Consider the following 18,647-nt stretch of genomic DNA (forward strand, 5'->3'; position numbering starts at 1 on the left):
CTTTCACCTGTACCTGAAAGTTTTACAAAAGAACATTTTTGAAGTTTTCTATTATGTTTTTTTTATTTTGCTATAAATTGATCTTACAAAAACCCGAGTTTATTTTGTACAATATCTATATCAATTTTTAGCTAAAAAATCTTGTTAACTCTTAAATAAAATAGTGAATTAGTTTTATTCTTCATAAACAATTTTGTTTTCTGTCATAAATGTTTATAATTATAAAAAAAAAATACCAAATGATTAAAATAATCAATGAAAACAATGTTAAACAACGTTTTATAATAAATATATATTATAAAACAATTAAGTAATAATTATTTTAAGGAACAATTTTGTAAAATAAAATATAATACATTTAAAAAAAATAATTAAATAACATAGAGCAGGAAAATTCATTAACTTCCCTAAGAAGTACATAAATAAATAATTTGTAAGACAACAACATTAAAAATACAATTAAAACACATTAAAATATAAAATAAACATTAAAAAAAATTTAAATTTAAATAGACTAACCATTTAAACATTGAAGCATAACTAGGCATGATTTTATACTTAGATAACTGAACTCAGAACTGTTTCAGTCAATAAAAATAGCTTAGACACAATACAAATATAAAAATCAGTTTACTTATGGCAGTTCAAGTAGTATACAATAAATAATTGCAAAATTCACAATTGCAAATCATTCTAAATTATTTAGCCTAAATTTTAAATCTTCTAATATGGTCTGAGTATCATTAATGTTGTGTAGTGATGAAACTCCCACAATAGAAGTATATAGACCTTCTAATATTGCTTTGTAATTTTTCTTACAATTTGTTACATAGTTAATCTAGAAAAATAAATATTAATCAAACAAATAATTTACAAGATTATTAATTTATATTTCGTTCTTACTGGCAGTGTAAAATTTTTTTCTTGTACACAATCTGATTCACTTTCAGTAATATCAGTAGATTCTAACTTTATCATTTTAGGTGGCAGTGGATTATTATCATGACGATGATGATGGTGATGATGTCGTTCTGTGTGTGTTGTCATACATCTTTTTGTACGTCTAAAAACAGTATTTTTTTTCAACTTTGTTTCATTTTCTTCTCGATCCATATCTCGTTTAGGACAGGAACATATTTTTACTGGAAGTACACGTCTTCCTAGAACTTGACCACTAAAAAAGCACATATTTTTTTATTGATATAGTTAGTTTTTATAAAATACTGGTTAGTGCCATGTTACAACTTACATCTGATCTTCTAATGTAAAAATTACAATGATGGGTCGACGTTGCATACCCCCAGCACATGATGTTTTACATACAAATCTGTAAGACAACTTTGATGTATCTGCTCCTATCTCAGGCTGCCTTAACAAAGTAACAACACTTTTACGGTTGCTTTTTTCATCAATATGATAAGCAGTATTGTCGTTATCACAGCGAATAACATGTTTTAAATGATGAAAATCTAAAAATAAATATAGAATTAAAAAAATTTATCTAATATTTATTATAAAATACTACTAAAATTTCAATGAAAAAGGTCTTTTATTCAGGTAATTTTTGTATTAGTAAATTTTCTATTATAAAATAATATTAAGAGTTGAATCAAATAATACTATATTCATTTATTCACATTATTATACCTTTATTTATCTGATCGATTGGAGATAAATGTTGCAAACATCTTTCAACAGGTTCTTTTAACCAATCTGCTGAGCTATACATTGGCATAGCACGTACAAAAAAAGGTTGGCAATTGAAACTTTGATCATAATCATACTTAAAATTTAAAAGGAGTACTTTATTAATATCAATAAATATTTTTTGGAGTTTTACAGAATACTGTAACAAAAAACAAAAAAAAAACTATTAATTAATTTGTTTTAATTATCTACTGTTAATGGTTTTCTAAGACTATTAACCAAATTAACCTTATCCTTAATCATATATCATAAAATTTTCAAAATAGGTATTGCAAAAAACCAAAATAAAGTGATTTAAATACCCAAAGCCTTAATATAGATTAAAAGATTTAAATTCAATGCCCAAATTTTGTTAATTTTCATGTTATATTTATTAATTGGTAATTTGCCCTATCTCATGTACAATTTACATTTAGATTAATATAACCTCATTGCAAATGAAATTAATTAATTTGAAAAAAAAAAGTGCTATTAAACACCAAATTAGTTTTGTAATCACCATTAAAAAATAATTAATAATCTACATATTAACCAGACGGAAGATTAGAAACTTAAAATAAAAACAACTCATTAATTTTAACATACACTCCACTTTTGTCTGTAGGCTTGAGAACTTGAATCTAATAAGACTTCAAAATTGAAATTTCCACCAAATTCATCTTGACAAGGTATTATACCAGTTGGTGATGATTTTACTGATCCAGCTGTACATGTTTCACGATTTTCTTGATCTTTTTCAGGCTAAAAAATTAACAATTTTAATATTTAATTATAACATTAAAATTCAGAATGAAATATTTTTACTGTAGGGGGAAGATTCAAGTCCACAATTCTTCCATTTTCCATGGGCATAGTAAAACAAAAATCACTAACTTCACTTTGGTTTATCATAACATCATTATAACCATTGAAGTCATTTAAAATATTTAATTGTTCAACATTTCTAAAAAAAAAAAAAATTATTTTAATACAATCCAAGCAAATTGAGACTATGTAATAGGACAATACAATTAATACAAATTAATGAAATTAATAAAAATAAATTTTATTTTGAGTATTAAACTATAATAAATATAGTCTGAGTCTGTTCATTGTTTATCCATTGTATATTATTTATAAAATTTCATTAGGTGTCAGATATTGTTTGATATTACACATATAATATTAAAACTAACAAATAGAACAATGGAAAATGTAAAAATATAAAAGTAAACTTAAACATAATTAATTTACCATATTAAATTGATTTTGATGTCAAATAGTGGAATAAACAATAGATTTAGCTGGTCAATAATAGAAAAATATTCTGTAAAATATTATACTTAAAACAGTAAATTAAAACTATTACCTAAGATGATTTTCACATTATTGATAAAATTTATAATAATTTATAAGAGATAAGTGCTGTTACAGTTTTTATAAATGATTATTTTTATGAGACTATGCATCTAACCTAGTTTGTTTAATACATCTATTTCATGCTCTTATATAAATTTTACATACATCAACTTTATTAATTTTTTTTTCCTTGACGCGTGAAATGTAATGTAGTCAAAACATTTAAAACTAAATTATAAATTAAAAATTTATAAATTTAAAACTCAGGGAAAAAAATAATGAGAACTTGGAATTTTTTTATAAATATAAGGGTGTGTATGTATTATCTATCTATATATATATATAAAATATTGTGATAATATAATGAAATATTTCATTTCTAATGAACTCCAATTTAACAAATTTTATATAATACTAATTTTCTAGATAAAAGTAATATGGTAAAAAGTGGTTTGTATAAATTTTCAAAACTACTAATTATTTATGATATACTAAGGGCTATAATTTAAATTGAAATTTATGTTTTTTTTATACTAAAGAAATGTTAACAAATAATATAAAAACAGTAACACAGTGGGGTCTCGGCACAGTGTGAAGTATAATATATTATTAAATATCTATTAAAGAAATTAAATATATTATGAAATTGATATTTAATAATTTAGTATTGTAATTTTTATGAAGAAATGATAAAATAGTTGTTACTTTTATGACAAACGTGTATAAATATTAAAGGGCTTAATACAAATAATTTTCATCAGAGTCAAAAATATACTTTTATTACTCAATTTTTTGTGCTAATTTATAATCAGCAATTAAATTTTTTCTATCATCACTAATTTTTGATATTATTAATAATTAATTCAAAACAAGTATTGACATATAAAATAAAATAACCAAAAAAATATAGGTTAAAATTAAATTCAATAACACAATAGTGAACAGAATCATAGATGAAACTAGGCACAGAATATTTCTGAATATTGATATATTATAGAATACTATAGGATATGACTATACGGAATATTTCAATTGTAGCATCTATTTAGACAGCAAAAGTTACATAGAAACGATTACTAGGACTTCTATTTAAATAATTTATTACAATAAAAAAAAAAAAATAGTGATTTTAATGAAATGTTGAGTTTTCTTCATAAATTTTTCTGTAATTGTAATTATACAAATTCCTGATCACATATCAATCAAAAAAATATAATTTTTTATTCCTCATAAATTTACTATTTAATGACATAAATTCTAAACTTGCATGTTGAGCTAAAATAGTGTTTGAACAGTTCAACATTTTTAAATTATAAACTTTCATAAAAATAAACTTTAAAGGATCAAAAAATAAGTTATAAAGAACATTTTGAATTGAAATTTTGCACGGATTATTTATAAAAATTAATAATAATTTGATAAAAAAAGTTTTTTTAATAAAATTTTTTTATGTATAAATATTTGCTTTCTAATTAGTAATAATCTTAAAAATGAGGTAAAGAAAAAATTTGAATCAGACTTGAAATTAAATTGAAAAATTTGGTTTAGTAAAGTATATGATCATTAAGAAATATTTCATTTTAGTGATATGATCTAACAGTGTAATTTAATATAAAAAAAAATTTTTTATTCCTATTAATTTGGAGATATTTAATTTAAAAAAGTGACCATTTTTTACAATAGCATAATTTTGAGATATTTGTTCTAAATTGTTAGAATAAAAATTTTTTTTCCAATATTTGGTGATTATAAGTTCAACATAATTAAAATTGTGTTCTTTTGACACATTGGTCATTAAAATTGACAAGTGTCAATTAACATTGTACAAGTGAGAACTGAAAAAAATTAAAATCACATAGTAAAATATTTTCATATGAATAAGAAATTCCTATTTGCACTATTTTTTCTATTTTCAAGGGAAATGTCTTCAACTAGATACAATTTGTGACGTATCATTGAAAGAAATCGGTTCAGCAAAAGCTGAGAAAAAGTTGCAATAGACACAAAAAAAACACAGTTATATTAATACCTTCTCAGTTTCGCATCGTAGCTAAAATGTAATTATACAAATGTTAAGACTTCTAGCCAATTAAAACTACTATTTCTCTCATTGCCTTTCATAGCATTGTGTTAATTTACTTTATTTAAATATTCTAAAATTCAAATTATTTTCAAAACTAGAAAATTTAAATAACATGAACTTATAAGTTCATGCTGTTTATTGCTATACCCGGTGAACGAAGTTACCTATTTGATAATTTTGAAGCTGGAGAGAAACAAGCAATAATATTTACTAACACTTCTAATACAAATAAAAATGTATCATGGGGAATCATAACCCCTATCAAAACTCTGAGCACCACTTGATTAACATAGTGTTGATGTTTTTGAACAGTAACTTCAAAAAGAGCCTATTAAAGTATTTATTTTCTATAGTTACTATAGGAATCTTACTAATAGAAAAAATACTTAAATATATAATATCAAAATAGAAAAATAGCACTATTAAACGGAACAAAGCAGGGTTTACTAACTTTCATATTATCAACAATGAAATATAAAAATACATTTATCACAAACTGCTTTTTTCTACATAGGCTTTTTTTAATTAAACCATTCAATTATGTCACAAAATTATCAAGCTTTCAAATATAATAATTTGATCAAGCAGTAAGCAATATTAATGCTTAATGGTTTCAATAAAAAATATATTTCATTCAAGAATCATTCATTTTTAACCAAAATATTTAAGTTATTTTAAATTATCAATAATCATTACAGCAAAAAGCAAAAATACAAGCACAATAAAAATTGTCATACTTACGGATCAAAATTGAAAATATCTGGGTTGTAGTTAGGTAATTGAATTTCAGCCAAACCAGGTAATTTTGTATTGTCCATCTAAGTAAAAAAAATTACTATTTGACTAATTAACTACAATAAGCTAAATAAACTAATTTGTTTATAGATTTGAAAAAAAAATATATTGTTTTCAAGTTAAATAAATTGATAATTTAATTATTTTCTGACACTAAAATGAAAACTCATATTATATCAAGTCTTTTTAATTTAGATATTAACTATTATAATGGAATGAATTATAAATATAATAAAATAAGGGTAACATGGGAATTAAACAATTTCTAGTCATAATAATACCAAGATGCAATAAGCGATCTATAGGCTTTTGGTTTATAAAAAATTACATACATTAAAACACAAAACAATAAGTGAAACAAAATTTAAGCGGCTGCTAATATACAGTTCAAATATGATGTTAGCAAAGTGCAATAATCAAACTTACCATTGATGAGCTTACAAAATTATTTGATTCTTTGAAATGCTTAATTTGTAAAATCAATAATTTTTTTAGGTTTGAAAAAAATCTTTGTTATTGTATCAAATATAATATCACAGATATATAAGTCTTGATTTTTTAATAGTCATGAAATTGAAAAGTATAATAACATTATCCACCTTGAACACTAACGAACCGAATGCTTAATTCCGATGAACCATGTTTTGTTTTGATTTTTTATAATTCAAATTACAGTGATATGAATAACAATCTAATAAAGAGTGTTCAGACTAGAGATGTTAAGTTCGTGAACGAATAGTTCATTTGAACTATTCACTTTGATGAACTATTCTGAACTGTTTCAGTACCTGTAACTTAACAGTTCACAGTTCGAAAGAAATTGGTAGCAATGTATAAATGAAATAGTTCGCGAACTTCTTTCAAAATTCTCTGTGGTTCGTAGTTCGAAATCCTGTAAATGGTAAACAGCTGTTTAGAATTAGATAACAAATAAATTATATTGTTAAAATGTTACACGGTTCTTAACAGTTTAACANATTATTTGTTTACATCAATTGTTAGGTTATGTTTATAATAATTCGTATTTAAACGTACTCTTTGATAAAAGTTCAAATTTAAATTAAAATTCTTCTATTAAGTTAGATACAAACTTAGAATTTTTTCTGAATTAATTTAGAAACCTATATTTATAAAAAAGATAATGGATTCCGATCTGTATGATGAATTTGGTAACTACATCGGTCCAGAACTTGAATCTGACGAAGAAGAAGAACAACAACCGCCTTCACCTGATCCTGAACCTCAGGATATTGATGTAAATAGGACTAATTATAAATAATTAATTTGTTATAATATTTTATTGACATAACTGTAGATGATCGAAGAAGGTGATGATGGACCCGATGAACCTGGTATGAGTGTTGTATTACATGAAGATAAAAGATATTATCCTTCTGCCGTTGAAGTATATGGTCCAGAAGTTGAGACATTAGTACAAGAAGAAGATGAATTACCTCTCACAGTTCCATTAATAACTCCAGTAAAACAACACAATTTTCAAATCAAAGAGCAGGTTTTACCTTATACTACATACAACATGGAGTAATTATTTAAAAGTTTTTTTTTACTTTATTTGTTTTTTATTCATAAATTATATTTTTAATTTTTAGATATTTAGCAGATTTGATGGATATTGCTGGTCTTGTGCGTAACATAGCTCTACTTGGTCATCTACATCATGGTAAAACCAGTTTGGTTGATTGTTTGATTCGTCAAACACATCCTGATTTAGGTCAGCTTCACATGGATGCAGCTGATGCAGATTTAATGCGTTATACAGATACATTATTAACAGAGCGTCAAAGAGGTGTTAGCATCAAAGCAACTCCTGTAACGTTGGTATTACCTGATGTCAATTCAAAATCATATTTAATGAACATATTTGATACACCAGGTATTCTTTTAAATAAAACTTAATTTTTAAATAGATAATATTATCACATTATATGTATTATAGTTTAATTTATACAATCTTTATAGTTAAATTATTTTTGTTATAGGACATGTAAACTTTTCTGATGAAGTCACTGCAGCTTTAAGAATTTGTGATGGAGCTGTTATATTTGTTGATGCCGCTGAAGGAGTAATGTTAAACACAGAAAGATTGATAAAACATGCTATTCAAGTATATAAAAATATTTATTGTACCTAAATTTACTTACTTATTCTTCATTTTTATATAAATAGGAAAAAGTTGCCATTACAATTTGTATAAATAAAATAGACAGATTAATGTTAGAATTAAAACTACCTCCACAAGATGCTTATTTTAAAATAAAACATATAATTGATGAAGTAAATTCTTTGTTGAGGTAAGATATTAATCAAATTTTATTTAAATTAAATATTAAAATGTTATAAACTTACTTCCATGAATTTCAGCTTACATTCTCAAAATGACCCTTCTCGTATTGTATCCCCAATTATAGGAAATGTTTGTTTTGCTTCATCACAATATGCTGTTTGTTTCACACTCAAATCTTTTGCTAAATTATATGCAAATCATTATCCTAATGTCAAGGTTGATAGTTTTGCTAAAGTATTGTGGGGAGATGTTTATTTTAATTCAAAGACTAGAAAATTCTCCAAAAAATCTCCACATAATAGTGCTCAAAGAAGTTTTGTTGAATTTATATTAGAACCTTTGTATAAACTATTTGCCCAAGTAATTGGTGATGTAGATACCACATTACCAGAAGTTCTCGATGAACTTGGAATTAAATTGACTAAACGAGAAATGAATATTAATATTAGACCTCTATTACGACTTGTTTGTGGCCGCTTTTTAAATGACCTTAGTGGTTTTGTCGATATGTGTGTAAACCATATTCCATCACCTGCAGATAATGCAAAAAATAAAATTGACACAATTTACACTGGACCACAAGATACAGAACTTGCTAAAGATATGCTTGATTGTAATCCTGATGTAAATAATTACAAAACCTAATAAAAATTGGTGATAAAATTACTTAACAATTTTTAATTTTAGGGTCGTTTAATGGTACATAGTACTAAAATGTATCCTACTGATGATTGCACATTCTTCCAAGTAATGGCACGAGTAATGAGTGGTACCCTACATGCCGGACAAGAAGTAAAAATTTTGGGAGAAAATTATTCATTAATGGATGAAGAAGATTCTAGAGTTATGACAGTAGGTAGATTATGGGTTCATGAAGCACGATATAAAGTTGAAGTTAATCGAGTACCTGCTGGAAATTGGGTTCTGATAGAAGGCATTGATCAACCAATTGTTAAAACAGCTACAATTACTGATCTAATAACAACTGATGATTTGTACATATTTAGACCATTAAAATTCAACACACAATCGGTCATAAAAATTGCTGGTAAGTAATACTTAACATTAGAGTTTAATCAATTTGATTAATCAAAAGATTTATAGTAAAATTACATTTTTATAACATCATTATTAATAAAACTTTTATAAATTTTAGTTGAACCTGTTAATCCCTCAGAATTACCTAAAATGTTAGATGGCTTGAGAAAAGTTAATAAGTCTTATCCATTACTTGTTACACGCGTTGAAGAATCAGGTGAACATGTAATTCTAGGAACTGGTGAACTTTACTTAGATTGTGTTATGCATGATTTAAGAAAAATGTACTCCGAAATAGGTAAATTATTTTAAATATTTGTCTTATTTTATCTGTTGCTCAATATATTACCTATAATAGTCTTTGTTTCAATAAATCTCACTTTTTTTATGTCAGAATGCTCTCAATGCACAAAACTTGATTCATTAAATGAATAATTCAAAACTAAAAACTTTTATTTGTATTATTTTGCATTTATTGTGATTTTCTCATTTTATAAGAATTTTTATTATTTGTATTTCATACATTTTATCATATAAAAGCATGATAATAATTTTTTAATTAGAATAAAAAATTGAGTAATAATTTAAAGTTTAAATATTGAGAGCCAATTAAGTTTAATTTTTTTAAAATTAAAATTTTATTTAATGAATAATATGGTACTTTAAAGAATTAAAAATTTAATTCCTCGCTTATAGGAATTTTTATTAAGTTATGTCTTTGAAATCATTTATTAATGTTTTATAGGCTATTAAATTATGAGCTTTCAATTTAAAATGATTATTAATACAATTGATAAAATATTAATTTAATAAACATTATTTATATAATTTTAGACATCAAAGTCGCAGATCCAGTTGTTGCTTTTTGTGAAACTGTTGTTGATACATCTTCATTGAAATGTTTTGCTGAAACTCCTAATAAAAGGAATAAGATAACAATGATTGCAGAACCATTAGAAAAAGGACTTGCTGAAGATATTGAAAATCAGATTGTTGACATCTCATGGGACAAGTAATATATTATTTATATTACTTAATTTTTTTTTAACTTATTTTACTTTAAAAATTCAATATATTTATATAAAGGTTATATTTTCCAGTGACTACAATAATTATGTTTGTTAATATAATTTAAATAATAAATATTCAACAATTTTTTAGAAAAAAAATTGGAGAATTTTTCCAATCAAAATATGATTGGGATTTATTAGCTGCACGTTCTATCTGGGCTTTTGGTCCAGATACTACAGGTCCTAATATTTTAGTAGATGATACGCTTCCATCTGAAGTAGATAAAAATGTTTTAAGATCCATCAGAGATTCAATTGTTCAAGTATAAGACTTTAAGAAAGTTATTAAGCGTAGATTAATGAATCCATTAATTTTTTAGGGCTTCCAATGGGGTACTAGAGAAGGTCCACTTTGTGAAGAGCCTATTCGAAATGTTAAATTTAAAATATTAGATGCTGTAATAGCACCAGAACCTTTACATAGAGGAGGAGGTCAAATAATACCGACTGCTCGTAGAGTTGCTTATTCAGCTTTTCTTATGGCTACACCACGGCTAATGGAACCATATTTATATGTAGAAGTACAAGCACCAGCTGATTGTGTATCTGCTGTTTATACTGTGTTGGCTAAACGTAGAGGTCATGTAACACAAGATGCTCCTGTTCCAGGGTCACCACTGTATACTATTAAAGCATTTATTCCAGCTATAGATTCATTTGGTTTTGAAACTGATTTGCGTACACACACACAAGGTCAAGCTTTTTGTTTGTCAGTTTTCCACCATTGGCAGGTAATTTACTTGAAAATTTTTTATCATATATTCATTACTAATGTATTGAGTTGATTACTGGTTTTACCAGTATGCAAAAATGTATTTCAAATACTACTACTATTAAAGACATACCATTAATATTGACTACTTATTCAAATTTCCTAAGATAAGGAAATATTTATTAAAGAAACTAAAATTTTCAAGCCAAAGTTATTTTGTTGAGTTAGTTCAAAAAACATAATAATCTATTATTTTTTAATGTTGACTCATTTAAATTAATTCATGTTAGATATCTTATAAAGCATTAAAAATACCTTTTTTTAAGTGTTTTTTATTAAATTGAATTTCAGATTGTTCCTGGTGATCCACTTGACAAAAGCATAGTTATTAAACCATTGGAACCTCAACCAGCTACTCATTTAGCACGAGAATTTATGGTTAAAACTCGCAGAAGAAAAGGTCTAAGTGAAGATGTTTCTATTAACAAGTTCTTTGATGATCCTATGTTGTTGGAATTGGCTAGGCAAGATGTTTCTTTAAATTATCCTATGTAAATATATTCAATATGAGAATTTCTATTATTTGTGTATTATTCACTTAAATGTATTATATTTGTAATGTGTATTGGAATAGTTAATAAATTAGTTATGATATATTTAAAACATAATATCAAGTGTTTGAAATTCAACATATTTGTATAAACAGTTAATTGTATTATAATAATAATAAATTGTGTTTTATTTCAATAACTTCTTCATAAATTATTATGTCATGAAATTTTATATAAGCATTAAAAAAAAAAGTGAATTAATACTAAGCTATCAATTGTATATCTTAGTAGGATGATAATAGGAGCAATAAAAAGATAATACTACTAAGTAGAACTAAATTGCCATAAAATAACTATGTTAATAGAAATTTAATTATATCCTGGCCCTCAATCACCTGTGTATCGTCCCACCCAATAAAATTCACAATATTAGAATACCCAAATTTTATTTTGAATAAGGTGTGCTATAATAGTGTCTCACTACTCAATCCAACCTTTAAATCTATTAATTACCACAAAGTGCTTAAATACCCCAGTCATTTAGAATATATATATTTTCAACATTAAAGTATTTAATCCTCAAACTCTATCATCAATGGTGTTACACATAGTTACGATAATGTGCTTTCAAAATTAAAAATTAATATGAAAAATGTTAATTAAAGAGTAATTTGAAAGACTAATTTTTTCTTTTTTTAATTGAATTTTTGACTCAAAATAAGATGCTCATAATATCTTTTAGCCAAATTTTGAAGATTGAATTACTATATCGTTCTATATCACGAGTAATAAATAAGATTTTATACTCATTTTCAACTTTTTTGGATATATTATAAAATATTTGAAAAAAAATGAATCAAATTATTAACACACACCTACTTTGATGGAATAGAGGTGGAGAAATTATATAAATTCATTGAGATTTGGAACATCAGAAATAAATTTTTTAAGTAAAGTACAGATTACGCCAAATGAACAAATTTATTAAAAGTATAGATTTTATCTGAAAAGTTAAATTTGTTATGATTTCTGCTATAAATAATGTTGGCGTTTCTCTAATAAATTCATATACTTTCTTTCAAGTTTCTCTCTACTGTTTAAAAAATTAACAAATTAAACTTAACTAAGTTTAATTTAACTAGCTTAAATATTCTACTCTATTGATACTATGTTTATTTTTAATTTATTAATTTTATGATAAATATATAATTTTACAAATTAACACGGTGGAAATTTTCACCGTGTTAATATACTATGTGGCGAGAATCTCCATTTATAATTTTGAATAGTAATTCTATTAATAGATTAAACTATTTAAATATATCCGAATTTTTTTTTAATTATCTAAAATATATATAATTTCTCAGTAAATACTAAATGGCAAAAGCTAATTAAACGTATAAAATAATATTAAAAATCTTATTTCATTATTATTTTTAATTATAAAGCCCATAGTATCTCATTTTTATAGCAGTGATCATTAGACACGCTATAATTATAATACTTCATTGTATTTTTAGTACAGAATAACTAAACTAAAAAACCCTGTTGAAAAATTGTAAAAATGACACTTGGATGTATAATTAACTATATTATAGCTATAAGCAATTAATTTAATAATAATTTATTTGTTGGTATAAATTAAAACTAAAGAAAAATAAATTACTGTTTAGTCATAATTATGTTTTTATAAAAAAATAGCAGCTATAATTGAAGGTCATCTAGTAGAACAACATTTTATAAATTAACGTAGATTAATCCAGTTTCCGGATAAAAGTACTCTTTCAATATTAACAGTTGGTTTGCAAATATGAAAGGTAATATTTTTATTTCTTTTTGTTCTCTGGTAATATTTCTAATAGCGATCGAATGTTTGGCAACATCCACAGTTTATAAATGTGATACTAGTAAGTAAAATTTATATTTTAGATTTAACAGATGTTCAACTCGGAAATATTTATTGAATTAAGTATTTATTATTTTAGATAACACTGAATTATTAGAAGGTGTAACAATAGAAAACTGTACGACATCACGATGTCCTTTAAAACGTAATTCAACCATAAAAATCGAAATTAAATTCATAACAGGTATTTTTTTAACTTACTCAATATATATATATATCGCTGTTAGTGAAATTATTTGGTAAAACGTATTTTTGATCCAGCTAGAGCCATATCAAATATTTGAAATAATAATTTACCGCCAAAATTTATTATAATTTAAAATTAAAATTAATTTTACTAATATAAAAAATTATTTCTTTAGTATTTTAAAGCTAATTTATGCTGTTTTGTTTGTTAAATATACTTACATACTTGTTTTTAAATTAACCTTTTTTTGGGAAGATACTTTTTTTTTTGGATTTATAATGTGAAAATTAACCAATTAAATTTTGAAAATATTCTGGAAATACATTTCAAATATTTTTATTTTATTTTTTGTTAATATAACAAATGTAGATTTATAAATATATATATATATAGAAATCCAGATTGTTATATATATTTATAAAATGACTTAATAATGAGATTTTTAAGGTTGGATTTTAAAATAAAAGTTAACCAACTTTTTATAATTTCTTTTTTTAATATTTTACATCATAAGCGTTAGAGGGCTTTATATCAAAATTCGTGATAATAAATATTTTTATATAATTTAATATAGTTTATTATTCTCTATCCAAACATGTAAGCAATTTGCATAAAAGTTGTTTTGAAATTAATAAAAATACTAAAAATAAAGTAACACAAACCTGTAACTTTTATGTTAAGTCGAAACTTTAAAGCTGTTGCAAGAAGAATAAAAAGACTTTTCGTATCCCGAAAAGCCGTTTCGAGATAAGGCCGCCTTCTTGCATTTTTAGAAGTGCCGAAATCAAAAATTTAGGAGTAAGCGTAATAAAAATAAAACAGTAAAAATTGTATCCACCCGTTTTATATATCAGGGAACAGTTCGGTCCTTAAAAATACGGCCTGATCAGATACGAATATTTTGTAAAAAGAGTGTAAAATGGGGCTATATTTTTCTTTTTTCTTTACCTACAAAATTAAGTTTTTTATGAATAACTCCTAAGAGGCGTCCACATGTAAAAATAAATTACAATTGGTTTTAACATATATTTATCAGAAAGGCGCCCCAACGGCCCGAGTACCTCATAGTTACTCGGGTCGCCTTGGATGGGACGGCTTCTACCCCGTGAAAAGCCAGGGAAAAGGAGGTAGACCGAGGCTACTCATCATGTAATAGCCTAGACCCGGAAAAGCAGGAATATGGAACAGGTGAAAGGAAAGTGGTCTGGGCCTAAGGGACCCACACCTGCGAGACGAGGAGGCTCCCGTGTCGCGAGGGGGCGGCGATGTTCACCCAACGCCAACCCGCCCATGTTTTAACATATACATTAAAAACGTATTTTTAATTCTCTATTTGTAATAATAAAAGATAATTTTTTTTTTAATTTTTAAATAGGGTGACAACACTAGTAAAGAAACACCACTGAGTTTTAACTAAAAATTAATCGCATTTGATTGTAATAAATTGATAGTAGTTTACATAATAAAGAAAACATCTAAATTTAGTCTTATCTCAATATATAATAAAAATTGATCATTTAAGGCAAATATCATTTAAAATTATAAAAAAAATATTTAACTCAAAAGGGCATAAAAAATAACCAATACATCGCGAATATGTATTTTGGGAACACTATTATCAAAGCTAAACACATACTAACACCCCGACCAGAAAAAAAAATCATATTATCACTAAGCAATATCATATTTTGCCAGTTAACACAAGTTTAATGATTTTTCAGTGGGCTGAGATCCCAATCAAATTGTTCTTATTTTTAAAAATTTCTTTTGCCCCCTTATATTAAATCCTTTGTAATTATTTACTTTTACAATTAGCTATATGATTTTAATGAATTATGCGTCAATAAATGCTTAATCACAGAAGATTTAACAAAATCTTGATTTTTAATGTTTCTTAGGTTTTCTTTAAACCTGATTCCTATATTTCTTTTTGTTTGTCCTACGTAACATTTATTATAACTTTCACATTGTGCTTTATACATTTTATAATTAAATTATGATTTTCCTTCTTCTTTTACTTCATAATTAGGGTTATATGATAAATCTCTTAAATTATTACTTTTAGATGTTACTTCAATGCTACCAAAATATTTAAAATTTCTAGCTATTCCATTTGAGATGCCCGTATGAAATAAAGTGGGTCATCTAATTATTTTTTGTTTCTTCGTGCCTAGTGAGTGTACTAACTACCCTCCTTTGTTTATTCCACTTATGTATTTGGACTAATCTTGAAATTACGTTATCGTTATATCCATTAAATTTACCTATTTCTTATATTATTCCCAGTTCTTTATTAAAATCTATTTTATTCATCGAAATACTTACTAATCTGTAAACCAAAAGTTGTCATTTTGTGTTACCAGTTGAGGTTAAAATTTATTCGATAAATTTCATAACTTAGTTCCTCTACTCTTTTAACTACTAAATCCAAAAAAGATAATTTAAATGTTATATGAAGACTGAATAAGAATAAAAATTTTTATTTGTTACTGCAAAAATATAATTTACAATATCATAATTGTTTTTTAAATTTGTTTCGAATCTACTCATGAAAATTTCTGCTGAAATGGTGATTGCGGTTTTCTGTGCTGTCAATTTGCTTATAAAATTTATTTTGAATCTGAATAATATAACTTTGTACATAACTTTATAATATATAGACTATATATATATAACTATTTATACATAACTTTGTTAAAATAATATGCTCATTTACTTATCCTACTCAATGTTTTTTCTTTTAATCAGTATTTAAAAAAACCTATTGTTATATTTATCAGAATACTTGGAAATAAGACTACTATATCTCAATATCAGAATTTTTGATGTCATTAGTTATTCATTCACTGAAAAATTTTAACTTTAAAAAATCAAGTCGAGTTATAACACTAATTTTATGTATTAGACCGGGCGAGGTTGAAACTTTATTTATAATGAATCTAGCTGGTATTAAATATTAATATTAAAACGTATACTTTCGTACGAATTCTCAAAAAAAAATAAAAAATAATAAAACAATTTTCTTTTAAAATTAAATTAAATGAATGAAACTTAAAACCTTTTAATTATAATTCTATTTTTTGAATGGATCTGACCAGGTCTTAATAATTTTATTTGGATCGGGTCTAATATTAACATTTTATGTAGAACGTCTAAGGAAATGAAATATATTAAGTAGTAAATACATTTTATCTACAAGCTTATAAAAAAAAACTTAATAAAATCTAAGTTTTAAATGTTTGTATAGATTTTGATGTAAAAGATGTAATCACTGAAGTATATGGTTTATTATTTAACATACCAATACCCTTGTTAGGGGTAGATAGTAAAAGTGTGTGCAATAATATTTTTTTGGAAAATGGAGTAAAAACAACATGTCCATTAGCAAAAGGAAATACTTATGTATATAAGGATGTTATAAATATATTGGAAGTATACCCTAAGGTAAGAAAAATACAATTTTTGATGCATACTTAAATTCTTTTAGATACATATAGATTGTACATGTTGTAATATTACATACTTATATTTTAATCTACTCTTGAATTCCTAGTAAATATGAGATCTAAGAAGTTTGATCTCATCAAAATTGTACTAATCACGAATCCAAATTTTTTTTATAACTTATACATAAAATAACTGTCTTTCAGATCAAAATTGATGTACATTGGGGATTGAAAGATCCGGTTTCGAGGAGAGTCATAATTTGTTTGGAATACCCAGCAAAAATTATAGATTAGATAAATTAATTTTCATGTATTTTTAAAAAATAATATTTTTAAACAATAGTCTAATTTGCTACTGAACACTTGCATTTGCACAAAAGTATAAATATAATATCAAAATAAAAATACACTATTCGATAATAAAATAAAAAAATTTGCATTTAATGTATTTTTATACAAACACATAAAAAATAAAATTTTAACAATATTTTAATAATATATATTAAATTTAAGCATAATTTTAAAGCCTTTTTTTTAATATATGAAAAATATTCAAATAATTAGTATAAAATTATGTAATGAAATTTTAAAAAAACATACATTAGTCGTAATAAAGTAAAATAAATAAAACTAAAAATGTCTTTCATTTTATGGAAAATACTATGAGGACATAATTCTGATATAATTCAATAAATTAAATGTTAAAAAGTATAATTATTTATAAGTATGTCTTTTATTATATTACAATATAAGTTTTTTTTTAAATAAAATAATTTATACTTAACATTCATAAAGTGAATATACATTTACCTAACATAGCAAAAATTAAGCTTTTAGTAACAAGTCAAATTGATTAGTAACAATCATATTGTAATTAAAAAACACATCAAAATATATCAAATACTTTTTCTAGGTAAATGATGACTACAGTAATAATAGTTTAATAAACATATAGATATTCAATTTCAAGGTTAGTCAAAATTCTGAACTTGGTCTAGGACGGAAAAAATTTCAAAAATAAATATTGCAGTTTAACACTTTAAAATTTATGTCAAAATTATAATTTTTATAAAATTTAATCTTATAGTAAACAAAATGAAATATATTGGACATCATTACAACATACTGATTACACTGAATTAAAAAAATTAAATTAAAATTAAGTTTAGAAAACAAACTTAAAAATATAACAAACTTTTCTTTGTACTCAATAGAAAAGTTATAATTAAAGTAATTTCAAGTCATTTAAATTACATAATAAATAGACAATAAATAGTCCAAAAAGTAAAATTATACTTTTGTTACTAACAGTAACCCTGTTTAAGGAAATTTGTTCAATTGTGCTGATTCTTATAGTAGGCTAATAATCAAATAAAGAAGAATCAGACAATAGTTTGATCTATTTAATATTAAAACATGCTAAATATATAAAAAAAAAGTGAATCAGTATTAAAAAGGCTGAGATAATGAAAAGTTACTAAATGGCTAATTCATTTTAAATCTACAATT

The 18,647-nt window shown here is 24.3% G+C and overlaps 3 protein-coding genes across 5 annotated transcripts; 2 read left to right on the forward strand and 1 right to left on the reverse strand.

The window, feature by feature from the left end:
• Window positions 1-305: 305 nt before the first annotated feature.
• LOC126910400 (cellular tumor antigen p53) lies at window positions 306-6,652 on the reverse strand. 3 transcript variants are annotated; one of them, XM_050692953.1, is made up of 8 exons: window positions 6,350-6,652; window positions 5,870-5,946; window positions 2,512-2,650; window positions 2,293-2,448; window positions 1,648-1,783; window positions 1,250-1,469; window positions 904-1,174; window positions 306-838 (listed from the first exon to the last, which is right to left on the reverse strand). In XM_050692953.1, the coding sequence occupies exons 1-8, from the start codon at window positions 6,350-6,352 to the stop codon at window positions 689-691; spliced, it is 1,152 nt and encodes a 383-aa protein (XP_050548910.1). In that variant the 5' UTR covers window positions 6,353-6,652; the 3' UTR covers window positions 306-688. The 3 variants fall into 3 exon arrangements, with proteins under 3 accessions (XP_050548910.1, XP_050548909.1, XP_050548911.1); XM_050692952.1 differs by having other exon boundaries at window positions 1,648-1,846; window positions 6,350-6,651; XM_050692954.1 differs by lacking the exon at window positions 5,870-5,946 and having other exon boundaries at window positions 1,648-1,846.
• Window positions 6,653-6,933: 281 nt separating this feature from the next.
• LOC126910393 (116 kDa U5 small nuclear ribonucleoprotein component) lies at window positions 6,934-11,718 on the forward strand. Its single transcript, XM_050692945.1, has 12 exons — window positions 6,934-7,178; window positions 7,239-7,465; window positions 7,534-7,817; window positions 7,924-8,048; window positions 8,111-8,235; window positions 8,306-8,852; window positions 8,916-9,276; window positions 9,385-9,564; window positions 10,101-10,278; window positions 10,428-10,599; window positions 10,657-11,067; window positions 11,400-11,718. The coding sequence occupies exons 1-12, from the start codon at window positions 7,065-7,067 to the stop codon at window positions 11,601-11,603; spliced, it is 2,928 nt and encodes a 975-aa protein (XP_050548902.1). The 5' UTR covers window positions 6,934-7,064; the 3' UTR covers window positions 11,604-11,718.
• Window positions 11,719-13,356: 1,638 nt separating this feature from the next.
• On the forward strand, window positions 13,357-17,571 carry LOC126910403 (ecdysteroid-regulated 16 kDa protein-like). The gene is made up of 4 exons (XM_050692957.1): window positions 13,357-13,506; window positions 13,585-13,689; window positions 16,940-17,136; window positions 17,343-17,571. Exons 1-4 carry the CDS (start codon window positions 13,410-13,412, stop codon window positions 17,430-17,432), a joined length of 489 nt encoding a protein of 162 aa, XP_050548914.1. The 5' UTR covers window positions 13,357-13,409; the 3' UTR covers window positions 17,433-17,571.
• The last annotated feature ends 1,076 nt before the right edge of the window (window positions 17,572-18,647 follow it).

This window comes from Daktulosphaira vitifoliae, unplaced genomic scaffold (assembly GCF_025091365.1).
Source record: "Daktulosphaira vitifoliae isolate Bord-2020 unplaced genomic scaffold, ASM2509136v1 Scaffold_1, whole genome shotgun sequence".
NCBI lineage: Eukaryota > Metazoa > Arthropoda > Insecta > Hemiptera > Phylloxeridae > Daktulosphaira > Daktulosphaira vitifoliae.